This window comes from Dipodomys ordii, unplaced genomic scaffold, assembly GCF_000151885.1.
Source record: "Dipodomys ordii isolate 6190 unplaced genomic scaffold, Dord_2.0 Scaffold5, whole genome shotgun sequence".
In the NCBI taxonomy this organism is placed as follows: Eukaryota; Metazoa; Chordata; class Mammalia; order Rodentia; family Heteromyidae; genus Dipodomys; species Dipodomys ordii.
Window position 1 is genome coordinate 13,632,560 of NW_012267221.1, and position 23,449 is coordinate 13,656,008.

Consider the following 23,449-nt stretch of genomic DNA (forward strand, 5'->3'; position numbering starts at 1 on the left):
TTACCAATAAGCAATTCCATGTTAGGTTGGACTTATCATAGTCACAGATGTCCATCACAGAATAATTCTGAATCCTCCTGAGCCACTGCAAAGAGATTCTTTCTTCTGAGACCCATGTCACATCACACAAATAGTGGTCCCTGGAGAAAAAGAAGGAAGGAAGGGATGGAGAGAGGGAGGGAAAGGAAGAAGGAAAAGAGGACAGGGTGTGGAAATAGGAGAGGGACAGAAGGATGGAGAGAGGGACAGGAAGGAAAAGAGAGGGAGAGAGGAATGGAAAGAATGAATTTGTTTCAGACTTTAAGAAGAATTTGTTTCAGGCTTGGTACAAATAAACATTTTATTCAGTAAAAAGAATAAATTTTATGGGAGTAGAATTTCAAATAGTTAAGTTTTAATACCATAGAAGGGTGATTTTTTTTCATTTTTAAAGTTTTTCTAACACTAAAAAGCAGTAGCACTTCTGACAGTAGCTTAAAAACATTTACCACACCATAGACTCAGGACTTTCAGATCCACAACTTAGATGCTGATGGTACCAGGGAGTCAAAGGTAGGGATTTCCCATCCCTCCTCTGCACTCTTGAAGGAACAATACAATCCTCCCAAGCCCTCAGAACACCAGTGGGGATTCTGGTATTTTCTGGAAATTAATTTGTTGTGTTCCTTCGGAGAATTCTTCCCTTTAGGAAGAAACTAGAGTTCACCCATTTCTCTACTTCTTTTAAACTGGGAAAAATTGCCTCACATCTCCACAGAGAATCAGAGTATTAAAACATAAAATAACATTTTTTTCAAAGTCAAAACATGAGCCCCCTGATGAAATAATAGAATCTAGTTACATTTTAACCTAAATTTATATTGAGACCATTCCAGCACTTCATCCTCCCCAGCGTATATCTTCAAACATTTTTGAAACCACTTTCTGATGGATGATGAAATGCATGGGATTTATCATTTGTACTGCTGCTGACTGCTCTGGATGGTTTATGTTTTTTTTTTTTGACTTTTTGTTTGTTTTTGGTCCTTTCCAAGTGTCATTCTGAGAGGCTATTCATATTCACTCCAGTGTCTGATCAAAGCCTTGCTCTCATGTTTCAGAAAGTCCTACATGAGTCTCTCCATCCAACCCACATTGGTCTAGTACTGTGGCCAGATGAGGGAGATAACCTGCACCCCAGCTGCTCGCCACTCCCAGCCATCCTCATCCCCTCCTCTGGTCACATTGCTCTCCTTGCATCACTACAGCTTTGAGGCAGGATCCACGTGTTTTATTCACAGGAGATCCCCAGATCTTGAGGAGATGTCTGGCACAAAGAAATATGTTCACTAAATTCCTGTTTAAAGGCAAAACTCTGTCATGACTTTTGTGACCTAAATAGCACCGTCCTTCCTGATAGCTTCAATCAGTTCCTGTCGCCACTCGTTCACACTCATTAAATCATACACAAAATAGTTATAGACCTGTCTGGATGGCTCAAGATGAAGTGTGTTAATGCCCTTCTAGCTTTACTATTCCCCTTTTAAGTGCAGGACACCTAATGAGTCAATGCTCCCAGTGACACAGAGTCTCCATGCTATACCTTTGCAGACTGCAGATACTAAAACCAAAGCAAAGCACTACATCCTCCACATTGGGACACTTGTTCAATTCAGCACTCTTATTGCTCCTTAGCAACCCATATACTCCCTAATCTGGGTTGTCCTGATTTCCCAGACATCCTCAGTTTTTCTAGCCATTATCTCTCTTTTTTATTGTCAAGGTGATGTACAGAGGGGTTACAGTTACATAAGTAAGGTAGTGATTACATTTCTTGTCTAACTTGTTACCTCTTCCCTCATTTTTCTACCTCTCCCCCTAAGGTGTACAGATCATTTCCAACCAATTGTCCTGTGAGTATCACTGTGGCAAAGGTTCCCCCTTTGTTCTTTATCTCACCATTTTGTTGCTCCCCTTCCCTTCCCTAATTCAGATAAAAGTATATACCAATACTCAGGGTACCAAAATCAAATACAGTGAGAACAGAGGATAAATCAAAGGGGGAAAAACACAAAAGAAAAAAAGATATCACATAGTACCTGAGGACAATAACAATAAGGAAAATGATACTAAGTGAAATGAACTCCATTTACCTTTGTTGTTGCAGCCATCTTCTCTTTGTCCTTATTGACTTTGTCCTTCATTCTGAAAGGACTGCCAAGCCCTAACTTCTTTGCAAGGGGGTACTAGAGCTTGAACTTGGTGCCTCGGGAGCCATCCCTTAGCTTTTTCATTCAAGACTGGTGCTCTGCCACTTGAGTCACAGCTCTACTTCCAGCTCTTGGGTGATTAATTGGGCATAAGAGTCTCATGGACTTTCCTGCTGAGACTAGCTTCAAACTGTGATTCTCAGTAGTGTAGCCTCCTGAGAAGCTAGGATTACAGGTCTGAGCCTCTGGTACCCAGTATGCTCTGACTTTTTTAGGTCTTAGCTTACATGTCCTCTTGTTCACTATGTTTCCTTAGAAAGCTCCTGTTGGTGTCTCCATTGCCCAGACTTTAATTACTGCAGTCAGGCTGCAGCAGCTTACATTGCTTCTCTGCATACCCAGGAAGGAGCAAGGAGTTTCATCTATTCCTGCGCTGTGCGTGCACTCAACACAGAGTCAGATATGGAAAGGAAAATAGGGTTTATACCAGTCAGAGAATGCATTTAGGGAATGAACATAAAATAGTTAAACAAAATAGAAGATGAAGGTGTTTTTTTTTGGGGGGGGGGGGGTTCTGGTCATGGGGCCTGAACTCTGGGCCTGGGCGCTGTCCCTCAGCTCTTCAGCTCAAGGCTAGCACTCTACCACATGAGCCACAGAGCCATTTCCGGCTTTTTTTCTTTTTGCTTATGTAGTGCTGAGGAATCAAAGCCAGGGCCTCAGGCATGCAAGGCAAGCACTCTACCACTGAACCACCTTCCCAGCCCCAGAAGATGAAGTTTTTAAAAATTAATTTTGTAGATCAGGAATTGAGAACTTTGCACTGAAAGGCCAGGGAGTAAATATTTCAATCATTGTGTTCCACATATTTTCTGTTCCAGCCACTTTGCTTAGGCAAGTGAAAATATATGGGAGTGTTTGTGGCTCATCCCTATAATCCTAGATACTCAAGAGTCTGAGACCTGAGGACTGAGTTTCCAAGACAGCTCAGAAGTCTGAGAGACTCATGTCTCCAATTAAATAGCAAACAGTAAGAAGTAGAGGTGTACTCAAATGCTAGGCCTTCAACCTTGAACAAAAAAATCTAAGCAAGAGCCTGAGGTGGTAAGTTTAAGCTTCAGTATAGCATCAAGAAAAATGAAGAAAAAGAAAAAAAAATCCCCAAACGTCAACAACAAAACAAGCAGAGTATTTATGTTCCAATGTAAAGCTAAACATTAAACTTTATATAGTGATATGAATCACTATATATATTATATACTATAGTATATATACTACATTATATATAATATATATTATAAACACGTACATATATACATATATATTTACATTCTTTCTAACCTCTTAAAAACATAAAATCATTTTTATGTATTGACGATATGAAAATGGATGACAAGCTAGATTTGGGTATGGCCACTGCTGGGCTAACCAAGGCTGTAAATCTTATTTGTTTATGTCACAAGCCGTGTGGACTATCAGCTGGAAATGAAGCACCTTTCTCCAAGGGAATGTGGTTCACTCACATGCACAAGATTATGGAAGATTCATGGGAAGTTTGCATCTAGAAATACCTTTCAGCTTTTGTAAAGTATCCCGGTGGTAGAGGGGCAGGCAAGGAGAAAAGTGAGCCACTCAATAGCTCTATCTACTAACACCATACATTTCTAAACCACAGGCTCAGAAATCTACATTATACTGCAACTTTTCCCCACTTGAAAACGCTGAGTAATGGCATTTGGGAAATCAGCCAGTGATCTCACATGCATCAGGACCTTCCCTGCCCATTTCCAGATAAAGGTTAACGAACCTCGGCCCTCTACTACCTTTGTCACTGTCCTGTGACCCAGTGTGTACTCTGTACCCTGGGAAGGCTTGGTAAAGAGTTGTAGACAGTCACTTTCGAATTTTCTTGTCAACATACTTCTTTTCAGTTGCAGCTCTGAGCCAGGATTATGCCAAGTCTGAGATGTTAGAGTCATGAAAAAGATGTAAACCAATGGCTTAACTGAGCTTTTTACTACAAGGTTTAAGTCTCGCTTTAAATCAGAAACATTCAACTAGGAGGGTTATCATTATCACCTACACTTTCAGACTACATGCTGGTTTTATTTTGGAAAGACAGAGAGAGACAAATATTGAATAGACTTCCCTTTTGTAATGTTTATGTGAGGGTAGAAAAGGGCCAACACCTGCAACCAGGCCTTCCCCTCTTTTGTGAGTTCAGACCTACTACCTGGGCGAGGCATAATGACTCAACAAGTACCTCTAAATGTGGAGCTATATTAGCGAAGGGGAGTTACTCCTGGCTTTAACGCTAAAGCAAGGGGAAATTTCTGGATATAGTAATAAGAGTTCACACCCTGGTGGTATCTTTTCTGTGCCAGGAACTATTCTAAGTGCTTTACATAAAGCTCACAACCACTCTGGGAGGTAGGTGCCCTTATCGTTCGTGTATAGTAGATAAGGAAATGAAAGTGCAGAAAGGTTAAGTAACTTGTCCAGCATCCCTCAACTGGAAAGTGTGGGAGCTAGGATTCAAATGAAGCAAGTGGCTGCAGATTTCCTGTTTTTTGTTCCCACTATGGAACCCCTGCCTATCCCTGGAGGAAACACTGCTACTGAGCATCACCCTTTTGCTTCTTTTCACCATCAGATTCCTCATGTAATGAAAATCTTTTTTTTCCCCCCTAGAGAGATGCACGGGCACTAGATTTTGTAAAGCAAGTCATAGTTGAATGAACCAAGACAGACTTGCTTTTGAGCATCTCACCACAGGCATTCCCCTATAAGGTGGCTGCCTGTCCTGGCACCTGTGCCTTGCCAAGAGTAGGCATTTCATAAAGGTCTTTCAGATGGCCCTCATTTGTGTAAATCTTTCATTTGGGACATACAAAATACTTAAAATAAGATAGGTGTTACTAACTGGAAAAAAAATACTGAAAGGAAAAATACTAGTAAGAGCAACCACAGACTATGGAGTGATTAATTCAGCAAATCACCAGAGGATACAGGCATAATGCCAGTGCTGGCCTTGGGCTCCATGCCACCCTCTGCTCTGATGGAGATGCCAACCCTAATGGGTCCACTGACAGATCTCTGGCAAGAGAAATAGGTGGGGTAAGAAAGAGCAGATTTGATAGAGGCAGCATCAGTAGCAAAAGAGCCCAAATTTGCCTCCTTCTAGCAAGTACCACTGGTCTTGAGGAAGTATCATTTACTTAACCCTAGAGTGGCAATCTCAGACTTTAAAGACTGTGGGATACTGACCATGGATCATCCACTGTTCAGAAGAGATACTACAAGTCTTTATTTATGGAATCCTTCAGGCCTAGAACAAACAGGGACAGGATACCTATGAGCTGTGTGTGATGGGATCCAGGGGCCATTCAGCAGATGTTAGGTAAGAACAACTCAGAAGAAAACATCCTCCCCAAGGGCAGGAAGGCCACAGAATTTTCAGGTGGTTGAGAAAAGCTAGAAAAGAAACTTTGTTGTGTAAAGTTAAATGATTTTGTTTAGAGCTAACTGGGCAAATTCCTATGTCCTCCTTCCTCACAGTTACCTGGAAAGACAAACTTTATTCATTCATTTATTCGCCCACCTATCCATCCACTTGTCTATTAGTTTAATTGGCTAGACACCTGCTGCATGTCAGGCATCCTGCTAGGCACTAGAGATACTAGGTAAAAATGGCCAGTGCATTGTTGATGTTATTTCCGTTAGCAATGTAAAGCATTACTCTAATTGAAACAGGGCTTTCAAAATTGCTTCTTACATGCTGTTTTGTCTGCAATGTCTTGAGATCTCAAATTCCCATTATGAGTAGTCAATGCTCATCAGCAGTTTAACCTAATCAGCTTCAACAGGGAATCAATGAAGGTAGTGGAGAGGCTCACTTTGAAAGTTCAAGTTGAGGCCAGGATATCCTCATGCCTTACCACAGAGTAGTGATTTCTACCAGTTTCTAACAAAACCACAAATTTCATCCTTTACTTGCTAGTGGATCTGTGACAAAGGGACATGGGCAACCGGAAAGTGAATGAAGGGAGTATGAAAAGAAGTACTAGAAATACTGATCCAATTCAGGAGCTGTTGAGTACAGGGTAATCCAGCCCAGAGGCTGGGCAGTTCACTAAGTGGCATAACTTTCCTGGCTTGCCAGGATCTTTGCTGGAGGCCTACGAGGGGTGTCTCACCACAAGAGAAAACATTTTCCCAGAGGGAACCTAGAGCCTGCTTTTAGAAAAGCTTCAACCTTCAGTGTTAACAGCTATGTTTGCATGCCCTGTGGCATTGCCCCAAAATGATTCTTCACTAATGTAATACTCCCCATAAAATATCCACAACTAACAAATCCCCAGTATTCACTTAGCTTAAAGAACTACCACGCACAAGGGTTAATGATTAATTCACAGAGGGCAAAAAATAAGTCCTTAGAGCTGGTTAGGTTTTCTGGGCTCAGTGTTTTCGATTCAACACAGTGCCTTGAAAAGTGATCTCCATGTAGAGATGACTATGTCTCTTTGTCAGTAAAATGGCTGTGAAAGCATGTCATGTGCTTCTGGAGAATAAGAGAGATGTGGGGGGGGGTGGGTAGCATGTTGAGCTCAGGCCTGTATCCCTCAGAAATTCTCAACACATTTCAATTTCATTAGCTGTTATTTTGTCCCATAAGGCAAAGGCATTGGCCCTATTCCAATTTCCCATACTACTTTGCTGTCTGATTTGGGCAAATGGTTTTACTTCTCTGAACCTTCTCAACTGTACCTCAGAGTGGAACTTTATATTCAGGAGATCTCTCCAAGCTCTCTCTAACCTCTCAGGAATTCTAGGGAGGGAGTAGAGACACGACCTAGACTTGCCCAACCTGAGCATCAATCTTCCATCTGTTGTTTGAATCAGACTTCTGCATTATATTTCACGTGAGCAAAGGTTTCCAGGTCCTTAAAAATGTTGATAAACTATTGGGAAGGTCTAAAGCTCCTTTCAGGTGAAATGTTTTTCTGAGTAGGCACTCATAGCTCATCTTCTTCTCTACAGACGTATATTGGTTGCAGGCCAAAAGGCCACCCAGGCACTCCCAGGCTCTTCCAAGCTAGCCCTGTGCATTCCATGCCCTCTGTTCCACCTCATTGCCTTACTAGAGCTCTTCTGCCTAAGCTGTCCATTCCACAGGATGCATCCTTTGATTCTTAGGTCATGAAAAGCCCACCTCCCTCCTTAGAATGCCTCCAGCCTATGGTCTAGACCTCTAGCACTTCACTCTCTTTTGGTTATTTATCCAAATGTTTTACATGGACTCTCTGATCCTAAGTGCTACAAGAGAGCAGGCTTCCTTTATGCACAGCAGTGTAAATAGTCATGTTCAATCAATGTTGATTGAAGAGATGGCTGCGTGAGACTGAATAGCAAATTTTGCATAAAAATTTTACACTGTTGAATAAACTTAGGAGAAAAATATTTTGTTTTCTTTTTAATCTTAGTTGCATTCCCTTTTGAATTAATAGGCTAATGAAGATTCTCTGACTAAGCTAAAGATTTACTAAACACAGAGCCCAGCCCGCAGCAAGCAATTAATACAATCCCAGGGAAAATGGTGTCTTCCCACTACTCTGACACCTTTAGGCTTCTCAAAGCACCAGGTTATACAAGGCCGGGTGCTCAGTTGCTCTCCCTTTGCAGTCACAGTGACAGGTTTGCATACAGAATCCCATTTGGTTAGTTTCTTAATCTCTGATCTCATGTCATTATTATCTGCATAACAGGCATGTGATAAGAACCATTGGAATGGCAGAGTTACTTACTTTAAAGTGTAGTGAGATAGAGCATGTGATAATGTCCTGTGTCTGGCATACCATGAGTGCTCATTATGTGCTACTGCTAGTTAACAACAACAACAAATCCAATGCAAATAACAGAACTAAGTTATGAGCTACTTGGCAGTCATAAATTACACCAAATATGGTTTCTTTACAGGAAGATGAATATGGGTCTGAAGGTGCTTGATGGCAGAATCTCAAACCTCTAGGATAGTTGAAAGCAAGAAACATCTTGAATGACAAGATGGTCAGGGTTCCCAATCTGAGTGCACAACTTCTCTGAATTTCTCTAGGACTTACCTGGCCTAGAAAACCCCATGTAGTCCATATCTCTCACCACTCACCTTCTCTTTATTACTCTGACCTCCCTGTAGCTCCTCTCATGCCCCAGTACATTCCTTCTGCAGTGCTTTTGCACTACCTCTGCCTCTAACCCTGGGATCTAGTATTGGATGGATCCCCTCCCTTGTCTCACATCATTGCTCATAGTTCCATGTACTACAAGGATGTCCCTGACCACCCCTCACCACCCCTCACACTTTTGCTTTGCTTTGCTTTGTGTCACATTTATTACTACCTGGCATTTCACACTATTCATTATTTATCTAGCTATTATTTGTCACCCCCACTTTGAGTGAGGACTCCATGATGCTTAGATGCTGGCTGAACTGTTCTCTGGGCAGTTCTGTGGCCAGCCTGAAAATATGAAGCGATCTGATGAATGGAAGAATGAAGGAACGCTAGTCTGCGTTTTGCAGTGGGATACTACTATTGATGTCTTCATTCATACCTGGACTGTTATTGCTGGGCAGTGGGGAGCTATCCACTACTCAAGCATTCAAGAGAAACATCTTACCCTTTTATCACAGATGTAGGAGCAGTGATTTGGAAGGAAGTTGGACTGGTAGCTGAGTCTATATTTACAACAAAGAATTTTACAGTTGGATTCACGGCTCCTGCCTAGGGGGGAAAATGATCACATAATTGGTATGGACAAAAAAAACCCATAAATTTGAGACTGCACAAAATCATTGCTTTATCACCATAAAATTATAGCAACTTGAATTTGCAAACAATTTAACATAAATAAAATGGACATAAGGGAGAGTCAGGAAGTATGACCTTTGTATGTTCAGGTGGAAACAAAATATGCATATATGTATTCACGCATGCCTGTGTGTGTGTGTTGCATGCATGTGCAGGTATAAAAAAATGAAAGCCCAAAGCATGCTTACTTAAATAAAGAATGTTTACATGTTCCTAATTTATGTACTTTGTGACAACGAGGTTAACAACATCTTAAAATCAGTTCTATCATTTGCAAATATATACTGATTCCACAGGACAAAGACTCCCTGGTGGATATTACCATGAAGAACACATTGGATTCTGCCAAAGATATGGTCCACTAGGAAAATTAGTACCTGAGCCCATGCCCAATGATGCTAATTAGGCAGCCAGCATTTCCAGTCCAATTTCAGGTTCACCATGTTGGATCTTTACAGTCAATATTATGACAGAAGTTTGTTAAGCCTTTTAAAATATACACATAGATCTTCTATTGACAGATTAGTTAGGAATAATATGATATTTTTAGTGAGAACACTTTATGAGATTTTTTTGCCAGTTTTGCTCATCAAAAAATAACATTCCACTGAAAACACATCTCCATATTTAGTTTCAGATCTTTTTTTCCTTTTAACTTCCTTTCCCTTCCTAAAATGGCAGCTCTTCATAACGCAAATTAAGTGAGTTGGTAAAAATAAAAACTCTTTTTTCCAAGTCACTTGCAGCAAAAACATTGTGTTCGATTTTCCTGTAGATGATGCTGTGACCACTATTATCACATTACTAGAGAAGAATTCTGGTTCCTTTCTAATATCACCTAATTTCCTGGCTTGCCCAGCTTAACAAAGCTCTTCAATTTTAATGAACACATATCCTGGGTGGCAGAAAGCAACCTTGTAAACCAAAATGTGGCACTGCTATCACAAATGTAGGGCGTGCAAAATTTACATTCACTGAATCCAGTCATGTACTGTATCCGGTTAATTAGTAATACAATCTGATATATAACCAAGCTTTTCAACTTCAACTCGGGCACATTCCAACTTCTACAAATGAGATGAGCTTCTGATTCAATTACAGTCTCTCTTTTTCTTTCATTCAAACATTTTTATCCCTCCCCCCTACCTCTTTCAAAAGCATTTCACCATCTTTTTCTGCTTGTCATTTCTCAAAGTTTTTGGAGAAATTACAAAACCTTAAATCACACTCTTTCCTGGGATAATAAAAATACTTTAAAATTGCCAGATGCTGTTGACTTCAGCAAGAGTAATCACAGCAAGCTGTTGAAGAGAGACTGACAATATTTTCATTAGCAGGAAGGGATTAAATGCAACCATTCTCTCCCCATCAAATCACAGAACCACTATATGAACAAAAGCTCAGACCTTTGGATATGGAATCCACACAGTCTTCGGGTACTGCAATGACTCGTCCGAGTAGAAGGAATATTCAATAAGTGGGACTCCAGTGTCGTTAAATTGGGCATATGCTAAAAAAGTGCCATTTGGAGACCACCACAGAGCAGAGTAGGCACCAAAGATTTCCTCTGAGAAAAAGACATAAATTGTTCTGTTACAAGAAGTAGCTGATAAATTGGCTTTGGCATTCAAAATATTGTTCTCATTAGCTTGAGTAATTACAGTAGAGTTCAGCTAATGAACCACTTCACTTTTGCTGGGCTTCCAAAATCAGAGTAATACGAGTGAATGAAAATAAAATCTTCAAAGATATATCTAGATTATAAAAATAAGTAACCCATTCAAGCATTTTAGAATATTTTAGCATGTGATATTTAATATAAGCTCTACATTTTTTCCTTTATTTTATAATCCTCTAAATTTATGCCTCAAAACATACTAAAAGTAAATTTCACACAAGAGGCTGATTTTCCTTTCTAATTTTCTAACAGTCAAAATGCCAGCATATTCTCCCCAACTGGGCTGAGTTTGTACTGAGCCCACAAGGTGCTGTTGGGTGGCGTGTAGCTCTAGGCTATCAAACTAATATGGTGCCCAGAGTTTACTACTCTTGGCAAAAACAAAGTATGGGAAGAATGGATTTAGAATGGCAATAGCCTCATGAGACCCCTACTGGGAATATCTCTTGTCCAGTCAGGAATTTGAAAATTCACTTGGCTTAACTCCCCTTTTCTGATATATGGGAAAAGGGTCAGAGAGGTAGGCAAATGAAAGAAATGCCTTTCTTTCTACTACATTGTTGGACTCAGTTTCAATTCCTGACAAAGGCAGCTCCTCCCAACAATTATTATCAGATCTGCTCATGGGAAAATTCAGTCTGTGGCTCTTTAAATTTCCAAATCTGTTTCACTAACTGAGAATGGAGAATTTAAGTTTGGATTGTTTCCATGTATATTGTTCCTAGAAGGCCCATGTGTTAAAATCTTGGTTCTCAGTACCTGGTCTTATTGGGAAGTGATGGAAACTTTAGTAGGTAGGCCTGGTAGAAAGAAATTAGTCAGAGGGGAAATACCCCAGAAGGGGATTCTCCTTTCTTTCTTCTTCCTGGAATCTATGAAATAAACATCCTCTTCTGCCATGCACTCTCTGTGGTGATGTATCGAATTGCCACAGGTCCAAAACAATTGTAGCCAAGTTATCATGCACTGAAACCACTTATCCTGTGACCCAAAACAAACCTTTCTTCTCTTAAGTTGTTTCTTATAGGTATTTTGTTACAGTAATGGAAATATAACAGATAAGCAGACTTGGTAGAAACTCCTATTTAATCTATGTCTCATGTGATGGTATTGGTAAATGTAAAAGCGAAGGCATTAAAAACTGGAATCTTAGAATAAGGAAATTATCACTGATCTGATGATTAAGATCTTTGCAAGTTGCAATCTGAAAGTTGCTTCAAAATGCACTTTCAGTGATAACAATTGCGGGAGCAGTAAAAACAGTAACAATGAAATGAATAATCATCTCGATAAATGGCTGACACTTAAAGAATGTTATCTACTAGGAATTGATCATCAAAAATGATCATGATTGTTAATTATCAAGACCCATTTACACAGATGAAAAAAATGAAGGAAGGGTAAAGGAGACAGAATTCTACCTTAGGTAACATGGCTTAGAACTAGTAGAATCAAGAATTAATCCAGACCTGCCAGACTTGATTCCAGCTTCCCCCTGCCAGGCTGCACTGCCCATCCCAACGCCTTTTCAGCATTTCTAGCTACGAAATCTAGTATTTCGAAAGAAGCTTATTTCCCTCGGAGTGCTTCATACTGTATCTTCAAGTTGCATTTATGCAAGTAACATTTAGGATTTGCGAAATGCATCTAATTTAATCTTCACAACCTTCCCCCTCCAAGTATCTTCTTAGCCATTTTATAGACAAGGAAATTAAAATTTTGAGAGACTGAATGAAATGTGTAAGGTAAGAACCAGAACCCAGCCCTTAGGCCTCTGGACCTACAATTTCTACTAAAACCCTCTTCAAATACTGAGTTCATATCTCATCCTGATAGTGGCTACCCATTTATTCTGGTCTACAACACAGCTGCAACAATGTAACATCAGTATAATTAGGGTAAGGTTTGTTTCTTTTATTATTTTTAACAAAAAAATCATTTGTTAAAGTAGATAGCAGGTAATGTTTTCTGTTTTGAGTTAGTATTTATTTGTAAGGCAGAACATATTTTTTCCATATTGAAAATGCAGTAATTTTCCTCTAGAGACTAAAATCTCATTTTTAAAGCAAAGCCCATATGGGAGCTCTAAAGTTATTTTTCTGTGTGTAATAACTCAGACATGAACACATGAGATCCTTGCAGCTGTGGTCTACCTTAGAAAGGATGGCACATATTAGCTTAACTTAGGAGCACTTTACTACTTCTGAAGGAGAAACATTGCTTAGAAAAGATGCTTTCCTACTCAATAGCAAAAATCCAAGAGGACTGGCTGTGATGTACACTCTAGTTCTTAGTCTCTAAGTAACTATAAGTAAGTAAATAATTCAGGTTATTTCATTTCAAGTTTTACTAAAACACTTATTTCTCTTATTTCTGGACAGTTTATATTTATTTATTTAATTAATTAATTTTTTTTTATTTCGCTGCCACAACTGGGACTTGAACTCAGGGCCTGGGAGCTCCCTAACCGTTTTGATCAAAGCTGGCACAATATCACTTGAGCCAAAGTTCCACTTTCACAGTTTTGGTGGTTAATTGAATGTAAGAGTCCCATGGACTTTTCTGCATAGGCTGCCTTTGAATCTTGATCCTCAGATCTCAGCCTTTTCAGTCACTAGGATTACAGGCATAAACCATGAACATTCAGCTATCTTTTTTTTTTTTTTTACTATTACCTGTGGTTGTTGTTATACTGTCATCTATTAATTGGACTAGATTAAGCAAGAATCAAAATTAAATTATAAAGTAAAATTATAATAGGAAGAAAGAAAGAAAAGTTTTTCTGATAAGTATGAGGTAGCTTCATGAATGATTTCAATTATGAACATTAAAGTATTTTTAATGTTGTCTAAGTTTCAGAAAGGTTTCCAGAGTAATTTCTAAAACTCTTTATTCTAAAAGAATGCTCCTTTTCAAAACTTTAGTTTTTTATTCATTCTATCTAATTAATTTTTCTTCATTAATCATGATGAATGAAGAACTGATTTTCCCAAATTCAAATGAACCCATTATTTTTTCCCCTCAATGCTTCAAGTTCCAAATAGTATTTGATCATCTTTCTGTTTATTTTTGCAGAAATCTGCTTTCCTTGGAAACTTCTGGGTTAAAGAAACATATAATGCTAATCTGAAGGATTTTATGCCACAGTAAAACCAGAAAAGCTACCTACACAGAGAGGCTTATTGTTGTAGCAAGGCAGAGACAAGCAGAGTATTGTGATAGAAGGAGGGCAGGGGCTGTCTAGTTACTGTTAAGAAATTCTTCATCTGTGAGATACCTGGTGCTGTCAACTCTAAAAAGAGATAGGATGATACTTTTAAGAACACAAATTATTCTGTTGGGTCATATGTCCACATATTATAGAAAAATTCTAAGTACTTTAAAAACTGTATAGATTTTCTATGACAAAGCTTTCTCTACCTTCATAAACCCAGTCAGTTATTCCATTAAATATCACATCTTCTTTCCCATTCTGCGTAATCCTCTGACTTGGTAAGTTTGGTTCAGTTTTAACATAAATATCATTCTTCCAAACATATGCCTGTAAAGATTTGAAAAATGTTCAGATCAATAATAACATACTATAGGATACTTTTGGTCTGAATACACTGTGGAATCATATTATCACTACACAGTAAGTTTGAGCAAGAAGAGTAAATATTCCCTGACATTCTTAAAGGATAAAGACTCAAGTGATAGTTCTAAATAATGCAGAAAATAGCCTTAACATTTTAAAATTACCTTATACCTACAACTACTGGATGCTAAAGTGTATTGCAGACCTCGTATACTGACTACTTGTACTGGATGGTATGTGCTTGTGAATTTCTGTTTGGGGGAATAAGTAGGAGCAATGCAGTTGCATGTTTGAAGAGGGAAATTAATTGCAGGTAAGCATTCCATTTTCTTTGAGCTCTGACATTCTCCTAGCCCAATGGAACGTGAAGACATGTGTACAGTGACTCCAAATATCACTAACCTAGTAGAAATCAAATATGCTTCAAAAGTATCTGAGCTCAGTAGAAAACAAGAATTTAAATTTCTCAGTGAATAAACAATTCCCTACTACATGTTTAGAAGCTTTCAGGAATTGCACTTCCTATGTTAGTTTAGTAAGATATTGTCCTGAACAATAACAGGACATTTTTACAATGAATTAATTGGATTTCTAAGATGTCTGCATTCTACCAAAATTAATGCCTTTTGCCTATGAAAGATTTGAGCCAGTTTTTTTTTCTGACAACCAAAGAGATTCACTAACCAATTTATGACCTTCTGAAGACCACGTGATCCACTGTGTATTATTTGGAATTCTTTCCTCTGTAATCAGCTGCCTGGAAAAAAGGATAAAAGGAAGCATTACCAAAATGAATAACTCACAGTGGGATTTCCTGTAAAAATTATATTAGCAAAGCCTAATGAGGTTTGATGGGGAATTCACTGACCTTTTATTTAAGTCATAAATATCATATGAAGCCGTGTAGGAATGCCTCCATTGCTGTAAGAGAAAACAGATATTTCAGGCTTCTATGGTTCTTGACAGCTTGGCCACTTTCTCAAGATGACAGGTGTCATAATCTCAAACTTAATTGTGCAGTATAACTCCATACTTAGAATTTTAGAATTTTGAAACCTGCAGAGCATATGGAACAAACTCCTCAGGACTTCACTGATAGACTTGCTCTGATACCACCTCCTTCAAGAAGTTTTCTCAGGACTATAGAAGACAAAGTGCCATTTTTTTATGCAACAATATCCATAATGATTGGCATAGTAAGTTAAGACTTCCTATCTAAGAAAAGTACATTTTCACTTTATATCTATCTTACCTATACAATTTTTCAAAGATATATGACTATTGATGATGCTGATGTTGAAAGATGTTTAGTTTTTTACATTGGTAAGGAAAATGTCTGGTATTTTAGATTTTTTTAAGTTACCTAGAAATATATATTAAAACACATGTGTCAATTTTTAAACAACCCTCTGCAGAGAACTAAAATTAAAGTCAAACTAAATAAAAATAAAAGGGGGAAAAGGAATAGTAAAGTTTAAAGTGGTAATGAAATAGAAAACATACACATCAACATAAAAAAATCCAACCAAGTAAAAAAAACTGGTTCTATAGGGAGACTAGAAAAATGCAAACATAAGAAAAGTGATAGGAGCTGGGAAGATGGCTCAGTGGTAGAGCGCTTGCCTTGCATGCATGAGGCCCTGGGTTTGATTTCTGGGCACCACATAAGCAGAAAAAGTTGGAAGTGAAGCTCTGGCTCAAGTAGTAGAGCGTTAGCCTTGAGTTGAAGAGCTGAGGGACAGTGCCCAGGCCGAGTTGAGCTCCCATGACCAACCAAAAAAAGAAAGAAAGAAAGAAAAAGAAAAGAAAAGTGATAGGAAATATAGACCAATATGACAAAAGGAAAATGGAAAAGAAAAATGTAGAGTCATGACAGACTCTACAATTATTAAGTGTCTAAGAGACCATTATAAACATTTCTACTGATAAATTGTAAGTTGTAGAAAAATGGAAAAATGTCTTTACAAACAACTTATTTAAAGCAAAGTCTAAATAGTCTTCATCTAATCAACATATTGAATCCTTAACTTAAAAAAAAACACCTTTTCATAAAGAATATTACATGGGGAAATAAGTAAATGTATCTATGTACTCAACTAAGTTGCAAAGATAAGCTCACCCATAAATCTGCACACTAATCTTTACAGCACTTTCCTTCCTAATTACTAAAACTTGGAAGTAACAAAAGCTAGACTTCCATAATAGGTGAATGGGAATCCAGGAGCTGATGGCTCATACTTGTTTTTTTTTTTTGGGGGGGGGTTGGGGTCCAGTCGTGAGCCACTAAACAACCACTGCCAAACACTACAACTTGCTGCTTTTATCTGAACAAGCCTAAACCATGCTTGTTTAACTACAACCATACCAATAGCATAAATAATGGGAGGTATTCATATCTAGAACTCAGGTTTTTTTTTTTTTGGTTTTTTTTTGGGGGGGAGGGAGGTTCTGGTCGTGGGGCTTGAACTCTGGGCCTGGGCACTATCCCTCAGCTCTTCAACTCAAGGCTAGTGCTCTAGCACTTGAGCCACAGCGCCACTTCCGGCTTTTTTTTTCCTGCTTATGTGGTGCTAAGGAATGGAAGCCAGGGCCTCATGCATGCAAGGCAAGCGCTCTACCACTGAGCCACCTTCCCAGGCCCCTCATACATTTTTAATACTAGTTACACAAGAGGCTGAGACTTGAAAATCACAATTCTAAGCCAGCCAAAGCAGAAAAATGCCACCAAACTCTTATCACTCAACTCTAAGCAGCAAAAAGCCAGAAAGAAAAGTGTGAATCAAATGGCAAAGTGCCAGCTTTCAGTGGCAAGGATGCAAGGCTTTGAATTGAAGCCCCAGTACCACACACACACACACACACACACACACACACACACACAGATGAATGGATAAGCACACTATATTAGATCCATACAATACTATTTAGTAATACAAAGAAAAGAGCTCTCAAGCCACAAATATTAGAAGTCATCTGTACATATTGCTAAGTGAAACAAGCCAGTCTGAAAGGTTATATACTGCATTAACCATATTATTTTCTGAGAAAGACAAAACTGTGGAGACAGTAAAAAGATCAATGATTGCTTTTCAGAAGGGAAAGGGCAAACAGGTAGAGAATATAAGAAACTTTAGCAAGTGGAGAAACACTATGGCAGTATAATAATGGATTCATGCCATACACTAAAGTCAATACTTGCATTAGTAATAATACGTCAATTTGTTATAGTTTAAACAAATGTGGCAAACTCCGAGCAAGATAGTGGTGAGGAAAATAGATGGGAGAGAGATGAAGGTTGCAGGAACCTTTTTTTTCTGTAAAACCCAAAAGGTGCCCTAAAATATAAAGTCTACTAAGATTTTTTTAAATGAGTTGGAGCCATGACTTGAATGGAGTTTTGTATGATATTAAGAAATGCATGTTACAGAGAAGTGTAAATATAGGACTCTACTTTTATAGAACATGCAATAACTTAAAAGACTCACTATATATTTCAACATAATATTTTCAGTTGTATTACATGAGTAAGAGAAAAACACAAAATATAGGGGAGGCATACACTACAGTTCAGGGATCCAAGAGGAGGAAAGATTGAAGATATAATGTACATAGATATTATATAATCTTTAGATATTATATAATCTTTGCATTTGTGAAAAATCACATGCACATGTAGATCCAGATAAAGATTAAAGCTATTTTAATATAAATTTTTGTACGTTTGTGTTCCCTGACATACTCTTACCGGTAGAATACTATCTAATTTATCTAGAATCCAGTGGTATAAAACACATAGTCGCTATTTAAGAAATAAGTAAATGAAAAACAAAACTGTACTTATATGTATGCAAATGAGAGGTAAAATGGGTAACTCAAGGACCCCAGCTACATGATAGCAGAGCCGAAATAAGGATTTAGGGTTCCTAATCTCACTACTTAATCATTTTTCACTCCAGGACACCTTCTTGTCAACAGCATTTATTAAATTCCCACTTCTTCTAAGCCATACATTCCTTTCTTGCATCATGCATTTTTCTGACACACCCTATACTTGCTTCTGGGCAACCTCAAGCAGAATACTTGTTAAAGCCAAAAGGTGTGGTACAGGCTGGAATACTAGGGCTGAGCTCATTCAGGATGACAACACCACTGTGAGTTGCAACAGGAAACCCAAGATATTTGCTAAGTTCGCTTCCTCTTTTGAAACAGACTTATTTGTCTATTTTGTCTATAAATGCTGGTAGCATTGCTTCCCTTAAGTCGCCTAATTGCGTAGGCAAGAAAACTACAATGACAGAATCTCAATAGCACATGTTAAAAGGTACTACAGAGGTGAGCAAGGAGAAGTAGAAACCACAAATTCACCTTAGAAGGGAGCTTGTGCAAAATGTGATCCTTGGGATGAGTTTTCTAAGGTCTCACAGAGACTCAGTTAAACTGTGGCAGAGAGAGAAAGAGAGAGAGAGAGACAGAGACAGAGACAGAGAGAGAGCAATCCAAACATAAGAAAGATCTTGTTTAAGAGCATGAATTCAAACTATTCTAACCTGGATTGAAGTCTCCACTGTTTAGAACCAGGAAAGGTTTTTTCTATACTTCAACTTTCTTTTTAGGAAAGCAATGATAATTACATTTGAAATCTCAGTTGCATGAAAATGCATGAGAAGTACTTAGTAATGTTCTAGAGCATTAACAACATGTGATCAGTGATACGATTTATTATTATTTCCAGAGAATTTGGCAATGAGCAGAGATATGAGAACACTCATTCCAGGCTAGAAGATACTCATTTTCTGTTAGAAATTGTTAGAAATAACAATGGATCATTCTTGATGCACTCAGTCATGATAGTGCCATGAAATGAGATTCTAAAGAAAATTGAACAGTGTATTACCAAGGAAACACAATAAAAATCAGCCTTTTCTTTCTTCTTGATATACTTACTGAGCATTGGTTAGCTAAGACATTTACACTGTTTAGGAAAATATATTGGATAACCTTGTAAGCAAAAGAGATTTAGAGGGGGGAGCTATATTCCCACAGATCCAATAGCCTTGCAATTCAATGTTTGGTAAACACTGAATTATATTCATTTAATAAGTATTCAATGAGTACCATGAGGTTTAGTGCTGCAGTGACAGAAACATGGGACCAGTGGCCCTAAAAATAGCAGATAAAGTAAGAAATAAGCAAAGAATCATAATAAACTACCCAAACTGCTTTGAACTAATGGACCTAGGCTAATGTCATTTATGAGGTACAGGTACTCCAGAGTGGAAGGAGACAATATTGGATAAAGTGACCAAAGACATTCAGCTCTAAATTAATAGAGTGTAAGATAGAGGAAAGGAGAAGAGGACCCCAGAAGGAAGCAATAGCAATAGACGAGAATGAGAGTCATGTTTGAACTGTGCTCCTGAAGCTCTCTTTCCACTTGGATCATGACTCTTATAAAGGACCTTAACTCTCCACTTTTCTGGGCACCACCTACAACAATGCTGAAGTAGATATGTTGGGTAGGAGCAGGGGCATCTGTGCTTCTCAAAATCTCCCCAGGTGATTCTAAGGTGAAACCAGGAAGAGAAGCCCTGGCCAAATAAGCAGCCTGAAGTCAAGGCCCACAGGCCACACAGATGCCTTTCTTTATGCTAGGATTTTATTTAGAGCATGATAAGATATCGTGGAGAGTTTAGAAACTTGTGTAATGTAATGTAATTCAATTTTAAAAGAAGAACTTTGGATTCTGGTTGGGGTATAGATGCTAGGGGAAAAGAAGAATAGAGTGAAAACAGTTACATATACAGATTAGGCACCAGTGACATGAATAAAAATCACAAAGAATGGTTGTCTAAACTAACATCTACCAGTGAACTACATCCAGGAGTCAACCTAGACTGAACAGCCAGAGGGGCTGTTGTTTATTCCTTTACTGCCTCTCCCTTACCAGTACATCACAGTGTTTAACAGGGACAAGCATTTAGTCAGTGCTTCTCAGTCCTGGCTATTCATTAAAATGATCCAAAGCAGTAAAAATATCTAATAACAGCTTTACCACTAGAGGCTTCATTTTATTGAGGATTGAGAGTGGATGCTGGGATTTTTTTTTTTAAGGATGCTCAAGTGAATCTGTTTTGTGCAGAAGTAAGTACAATAAGCTCTGAGTTTTCCAATTGATTATATTAATTAATAATAGATCAAGTTGGCATAGGAGACAGCTTTTCTTATAGTTGATGGATTTAGCAGAACCTGGTCTGAATCTTCCCGTGCAGGAAATGGAGCCCTGCAGAGTGAATCCAGGGTAAATATTATGACTGAGAGTTACCATCCTGAGACAGTCAGAGGAGGAGGGAATGCTTTGCTTGGCCTGAGTACAGCAGTTTTGGTATGTGAGATAAGGCCATTCAAGTCATTATTCCTAGAAAAACAGACAGGGTTAGGAATCCCTACTTTGTATTTTGTTTTCAATGCAGGGTATATCTCTCTGCATTCCTTCGAACTTCCTACATTTGATAACTGTTACTTATTGTATGAAAAAAACCAAGAAGCTGAAGTTAAAATTACCAGTGAGTTGCACCCATCCTAAATATGAAAAGGCTCAATAGCAAACTTCCTGAACATGTGGGAATTCTGTGTTGGGTGACTGGAGGAGGCTGGGAACTCTGGATTGGACCTCTACTATGAGAATGGAGGCTGTCCTCCTTCAAATGGCATATATACAGCAGGAGCTAAAGATCAGTATGGGGTGTGGGGTATCCTACAGAGTCTCTTCTGGAGGACAGGAGCTTTAGCTGTTTCTTCTTATAGTACTAGGACTTGAACTCAAGGCCTCCTACTTGCTAAACAGGCCACTCTACCACTTAAATCATAGTCCCTACACTATTTTTCCTTTATTTATTTTTTCAGATAGGGACTTGTGCTCTTTACCAGAATCAGACTAGATTGTGACTCCTCTGCCTGGTTTTCTTGTGTAGTTGGAAAATTACAGATATGTCACCACTACGGACAGATTTTATAAGATAAGTTTTCACTAAATTGTTGCTTAAACTTGTTCTTTATTTCTATCCTCCTGGTATCTATCTCCTGAGTTGCTGGAAATATAGAGATGAGCCAATGTGCCTGACTGATCTTTACCTCTTTTAAAGCAAACACTGAAGGTTTCATTATATATAAGCTGAGTGGAAAGGAAATAAAGGATTATATTGCCAGATGTACAGTCAGGTATGTACACTTAGAATAATACAATAAATATTTGTTGCAAACTTTTATTGTTATGTTATCCATATCTATAACACAATATTAAATGGATTTTTTAATATTTGAAGCGCAAAGTAATTTTTAAACATTTGTACTTTACAAATAAGTATATATTTTTCATGCTGAATTAGTGACTTTTTGTACCAATATTAACTTAGATACCCATATTAAATGCACATTCAGTTTAAATCAGTTATAAAATGAAACTCATATAACTCCTTTAATGCCATAGTAAGAAAGTATTTCTTTTACCTTCACATAGTTGTGTTCCAAGAGAATGAACAGTCTATCAGGAGATACTGAATAATCACTTATAGTGTAGCCAAGGTCATCCTGTCAATCAAATAGAAGAAAAAGAAGTTGAGCAGTATAACTGCCATCAGTCAGTACCTGCTACCTGTTCTATGTCTACATAGCTTTTGCCTTGGGAGCACCCAGTTTAGGAGAGGAGGCAAGTCACCTATTCAAGTGACCATGATATTTGAAGGTTAGTGGTTGGTCTTTGTCAGCTGGGAAGGGAAAGCTGGGGTCAGAGCAGAGAAAGAGCTGTCTCCACAGGAGAAGTAGAATGAGCAAAATCTCAGCTGCATGTGGCAAAGGGCATGCAGTGTAGAGGGTTGTATATAACCCGTACACAGTTTGGGGTGCAGGAACAAGGTGACAAATGGGAGGATGTCAAATCAGTGGATTGCTGGGACTCAACTAGAAAATGTAGAGATTTGTCCTGTCTTTCCTATGAGAGTATCATGTTTATGTTTTACAAAGGCAGTCTCTAGTGACATGGTGGCTGGGATGAGAAGAGAGTGAAGGGGGCCGTATCAGCCTGGACTTGGACAGGCCCTTGGTCTGTTCTTTAACACATAGATAGAGACACAGGCTAGACTCTCACTCTGATGAGACTCAATAGGATTTGAACCAGTCCACCCAGTGGAAGTGGAAACCTGTGAAATTCTTAGTATCCATGGGGTGACATGGTTTATTGAGTAGCTAGTGATAGCAGCGACAGGAAAGCCAAAGATGATTCTGAAGTCTCTAGCTTGAGTGACCGGAAAAAAAAAGTGAATATTAACACTGGGAACATGATCATTTGAGCTTGTGGATAGTGAAGGGGTGTTCAGCTTGAGATAGTAACTTAAAATAGCCTGCAGGTAATCTATGTGCAGGAGACAGCATCCTGTTGGAAAGTGAAGTCTGCATCTTAGGAGAAAGTGAGTGCTAAATGCACAAATGAGGATCAGGAGCAGAAAGGGGAGCACTGGAGCGGTGAACGTATGACATTCACATGCACATAGCATGGAGAGGCCCAACCTGGAAAACACTTACATTAAAACAAGTACAGGCAGAGGAGGAGTCATCAAAGAAGAGTAAGAGGTAGCCAAGGCAGGGAGCATTTCAGAGAGAGAAAGGTCCACTGTGCCGTGTGCTGCAGAGGGTCCAACAGGATGAGCAATGATAGTAGTCATGAATTTGAAAAGTAATGAAAAATATCCCCCGAGTTTCATGCATCAGTTAATTATGTGAGGAAACATACAAATGTACTGTTCGCCAAAAAAATGGAGCTGTTTCCAGATTCAGCATTGAATAGCAAGATATTATTTTCTTGTTTGTAGAGGTATTCATGATCTAAAGAGAGAAAATGACCAAATCAGTATTTCTAATTAATATTAAACACTATCATAAGCCAAAGGTTATGTAATAAAAATCAAACTGCAATCACATAGAAGGATGAAGTAAGCATTTCTAGGTTGGGAAATCATAAATGATGAATATTACACAAGCATTAATTCATTCTGCCATTTGTGATAAGGTTTCAATTTACATTTAACTTTGATAGTGAATACCAAAGACATATTTTATAGCTTTTCATTTTCTTGACTTTTTTCCC

The 23,449-nt window shown here is 38.4% G+C and overlaps 1 protein-coding gene across 2 annotated transcripts in view; it reads right to left on the reverse strand.

The window, feature by feature from the left end:
• Positions 1 to 23,449, reverse strand: part of Dpp4 (dipeptidyl-peptidase 4) — an 84,472-nt gene that overhangs the window by 37,242 nt on the left and 23,781 nt on the right. For both annotated transcript variants that reach the window (XM_013029126.1, XM_013029133.1), the window contains exons 4-11: positions 23,096 to 23,187; positions 21,817 to 21,897; positions 15,179 to 15,231; positions 14,995 to 15,067; positions 14,154 to 14,274; positions 10,462 to 10,622; positions 8,865 to 8,968; positions 5 to 140 (exon numbers count right to left, since the gene is read on the reverse strand). In XM_013029126.1, the coding sequence (XP_012884580.1) occupies positions 5 to 140; positions 8,865 to 8,968; positions 10,462 to 10,622; positions 14,154 to 14,274; positions 14,995 to 15,067; positions 15,179 to 15,231; positions 21,817 to 21,897; positions 23,096 to 23,187 (821 nt within the window). The remainder of the gene's footprint in view (positions 1 to 4; positions 141 to 8,864; positions 8,969 to 10,461; positions 10,623 to 14,153; positions 14,275 to 14,994; positions 15,068 to 15,178; positions 15,232 to 21,816; positions 21,898 to 23,095; positions 23,188 to 23,449) is intronic.